This window comes from Vigna unguiculata, chromosome 3 (genome assembly GCF_037176805.1).
Source record: "Vigna unguiculata cultivar grain cowpea cultivar isolate G323 ecotype 2 chromosome 3, ASM3717680v1, whole genome shotgun sequence".
NCBI lineage: Eukaryota > Viridiplantae > Streptophyta > Magnoliopsida > Fabales > Fabaceae > Vigna > Vigna unguiculata.
This window is the reverse complement of record NC_140794.1, coordinates 68223828-68227727: the sequence shown is the minus strand read 5'-3', so window position 1 is coordinate 68227727 and position 3900 is coordinate 68223828. Positions and strand designations below refer to the sequence as shown.

The 3900-nt window shown below is 33.8% G+C and overlaps 1 protein-coding gene across 1 annotated transcript; it reads left to right on the top strand.

Annotated features, from left to right (window-relative positions):
• Nucleotides 1-241: 241 nt before the first annotated feature.
• LOC114179328 (uncharacterized) lies at nt 242-1857 on the top strand. Its single transcript, XM_028065633.2, has one exon. The coding sequence runs from the start codon at nt 519-521 to the stop codon at nt 1602-1604; it is 1086 nt and encodes a 361-aa protein (XP_027921434.1). The 5' UTR covers nt 242-518; the 3' UTR covers nt 1605-1857.
• The last annotated feature ends 2043 nt before the right edge of the window (nt 1858-3900 follow it).

Sequence of the window (3900 nt, the reverse complement as noted above, 5' to 3'; positions counted from 1 at the left end):
GGAACTAGAAAGAAAGTGACTGTTGCAAAGAAATAAGATCTCAAAAGTGCAGAGTGTAGAGCCCCATTTAAGGTACTTGACAAGTGAAGGGAATCTTTATTTTCACTGTTTAGTTGTGAGTCTTAACTAAATGGGATGGAGAAGTAGAGGTTTAATAGAAATAAGAAAAAGAAAGACTTTAAAAAGTAGGTGGAAAGGGGAGGATGGTCTCCAAAGAATGACATCTGCAAAATGTCCTTTTTTCTTCCTTCCATGATCAAGTCACAGTCTTTAAAACACTCTCCAACACACTTCACCATTCATCATAACATAACATCACATAATAATAACAACATAACATAACATAACCTTCACTGCACTGCACTACTGCTCCTAAGTCCTAAATCCTGAGTCCTAAGTTGTGCTGTCTCCATTCTCTTTTGTCCTCTCTTCATTTGGCACACTATTTAACTCCCCCTACCACACTCACATTTCCTCACCCCATTTCACTCCAAATTTTCTTTGCCATTTCCCTACCCATGTCAACCTCTAGAACCTCAGATACACCCTTCAAAGGATATGATCCCAACCAAACCCAAATGTGTCTCTCTCTTCTCCAACGCAACACTTCTCCTTGTGGTGAAAAAAGAGGCAGAAGGAAGCAAGCAGAGCCAGGAAGGTTCCTCGGGGTCAGAAGACGCCCTTGGGGTCGATATGCTGCTGAAATCAGAGACCCCACAACCAAAGAAAGACATTGGCTTGGCACCTTCGACACTGCTCAGGAAGCAGCTCTTGCTTATGACAGAGCTGCTCTCTCCATGAAAGGAACACAGGCAAGAACCAACTTTGTTTACTCCGACAACATCAACTTCCACACTACACTTTCTCCTGAGGATGTTCAACTCCAACTTCAACTTCAACTCCAACCTCTCCTCCCACCTTCACAGTTCCTCACCAACACCACTCACACAAAACAACCAAACAACCACCAGAATACCCTCGTTCACACTTCAAACTGTGGAAACCCCTCCCCATTGAACAATGACGTCGCGTGTGTTGAAATTGAAACTTCAGATAGTTTCTTCTTTTCCAGTGATTCTAACTCGGGCTATCTGGAATGCATTGTTCCTGATAACTGTTTCAGACCTTCTGCTTCTGCTTCCGGTTCCTCCAGAAGCAACAGTTCAAACTCCAGAAAGAGCGATGTGAGCGATCAAAAGGCTCACACAAACTACTCCATTGAGAGTACTAATCATCATCATCATGATCAGCAGCAGCAGCAGCAGAAGCAGTACCCACATGCTGACATGAGTTCATTCTCTCAAGAAATGGCAGCAAGGGGTTCTAACTTTTCAGAGTTTTGTTATCCAAGTGAAGTGAGTCAAGGATCATGGGATGATCAACAGTCATGGGATTGGAACTGCAGTGAACTTTCAGCCATATTTAAGAACCCATTAAGGGTGGAAAATGGGTGCATGGATGCAATGTACCACCACCCCATCATGAGTGATGATGATCAGAGTGGAAGCTATGGAGTAATGAATAATGAGGGTGCTTCTTCTACTACCTGTTCTCCATCACTTCCACCCTTTGGGGACGTAGACTTGGGATACCCACTCTTCTGAGTCTCAGAGTGAGAGGTGCATTTATCAAGGAGTTTGTGTCTTAGTTAGCCCTTGTGTACTTGCATTGCATGCACTTGTACGTTTTTTTCTTTTTAATTTTCCTTGTAACTTGGGTCTATAGCAACCCTTTTATCCTTCTTCTAATGTAATTACTAAATTGCACACATCATGGGATGAGTGATTTAGGTTTTGAGATGTTGAAAAAGGCTCCACTACTACTTTCAAATCAATGGAAACCATTTTCTCTTATAAATGACCAATTTTTCTTTCAACGTAATAGCAAGCTTATTATTCAAAATCCAAATGAAAAAAGATGTGAACAGAATGGGAGAAACAATTCAAAATAAAGGTTTCTGAGTAAAAAAAAGAAGAAGAATGTAAAGAAGAAAAGTACAGGAAAAGTGATTATTTATATTGATGCATATTAATGGCATGATTTTATCCTTGTTTTGGGCTAGTTGCCTAAACTTTAGGGTACAATAAAGGTGGTGATGGCACAAGCATATCCATCAAACAGCATATATAGCTTCACAGAAAGACATATTGTGAAGCCAATAACCCGCGATTCTAATCTATTGCTTGCAGTACATTCCCTTTTTCTGACTATTGATTGATTAGATAATGAGTTGTTTTTTCTTCTTTTCCTCTTCCTTTTTCCCCTTTTCTTTCATCACCTTCTAAAACAGGTTTAACATTCAGACCAAAAATAAAACTTCTCTGCTTTATTAACCAATATCATGGTTAGGTATGGGAACATGGGAAGCAGGAACACCCAGGATCCCAAATAAATCTTATCACTTCGGATCAAAATATAAGAAAATAGTTATCAAATATATTGTAGACGTGTTATTAGGATAAATTTCAAAAATAAAATTTTCTTGATGAACAGAAGTTTATTTATAAATAAAATAAAAAATAAAATTAAAATTTTAAAAAGTTGTGTGGAAGAAGTTTTATAAATTATTGTATACGTAAAGTAATTTAAATTTATGACTAAATTTATTTTTCTCCCAAAAACTATTTTGGATAAATTTATCCAAAAGTAGACTACTGGTTGAGTTTCATGCTCTCTACTTGAAAAACCACACCAAACACGTAATGTGTTTTGGGTTTATACTAAAGAATTAATTGTTTTTATAATGACAATACTATTAAAACTTCATATCATGTGCAAACCTTTTTAACTCTTTTAATTTTATTTTAAGTTAAAGTAATTTAATGTATTTTTTTTGTTATATAAACAAAATGGTAATGTTTATTATTAAATTGTTCCTACAATAAAAAATTCAAACATAAAAAAATTTAATTTAAAAATTATATAAAAACCAAAATCATTTTTTTTTCAATTAGAATTAATGGTCAGAACTACCAAAGTATTTTTTTTTTTTTTTATTTGGGTACATAACTTTACTACAAAACTTGACTAATACTAAAATAAGCTTTGAATTAATAGCTATTACTTCTTAGTGGTTTAACTTCTATAACCTAATTGGAGCAACTTTTTCTAATGGAATCCACTTATATATAAATCATTCATTTTTACTCTTCTCCATACAAACACCTCTAAACATTTTTTTCTCTGTAATGGAGCAACTTTGTTTAGATGTTTTTTAATAGGCCCCATAAAAAGAATATACATCGTTATGCTTTATTGATGATATGTAATGCTTGTCAAATTTTAAAACATGATATTTTGATAATAATCATTTATATATTTTTAGAAAACATCAGAAACATAATACTAGTAACACTTGAATGTAAATATGTCCAGTTAAATCATTAATATTTATAAATTAAATTTCACTCATTATTTAATGAAGTGATTCAACAGGTAAAGGTAATAATTTATATATACTACACTAAAAGCAAAATTATATATATATATATATATATATATATATATATATATATAAAGAAAAAGACACCAAGTGGGTTCACCGGGTAGAGTAAAAGTGAGTCAAATTGACTTGTTTTACTGGTCCGAATATTTTGTGTAACTATCATTATTAATTTTATCTAATTCAACTAATGAAAAAGGATCATAATTCCATGGTGTGTCCAAAAAATCTATAACAATTTGGGAAAACTCATCAAACCTAGTTAAATGAATACGCATGTAATGCTCTGTATGCATACTTGATATTGTACACCTGTTTTATGATGGTCATGATGTTCTCATTGTTCTCCTTCAAAGTAAGAAAATGTTGACCAACTTTTCTAAACTTTTAGTCATGTTAACCACCATTTTCATTATCTTTTAATTTGTTAGTATATGAATGGCATATTAATGCATCAC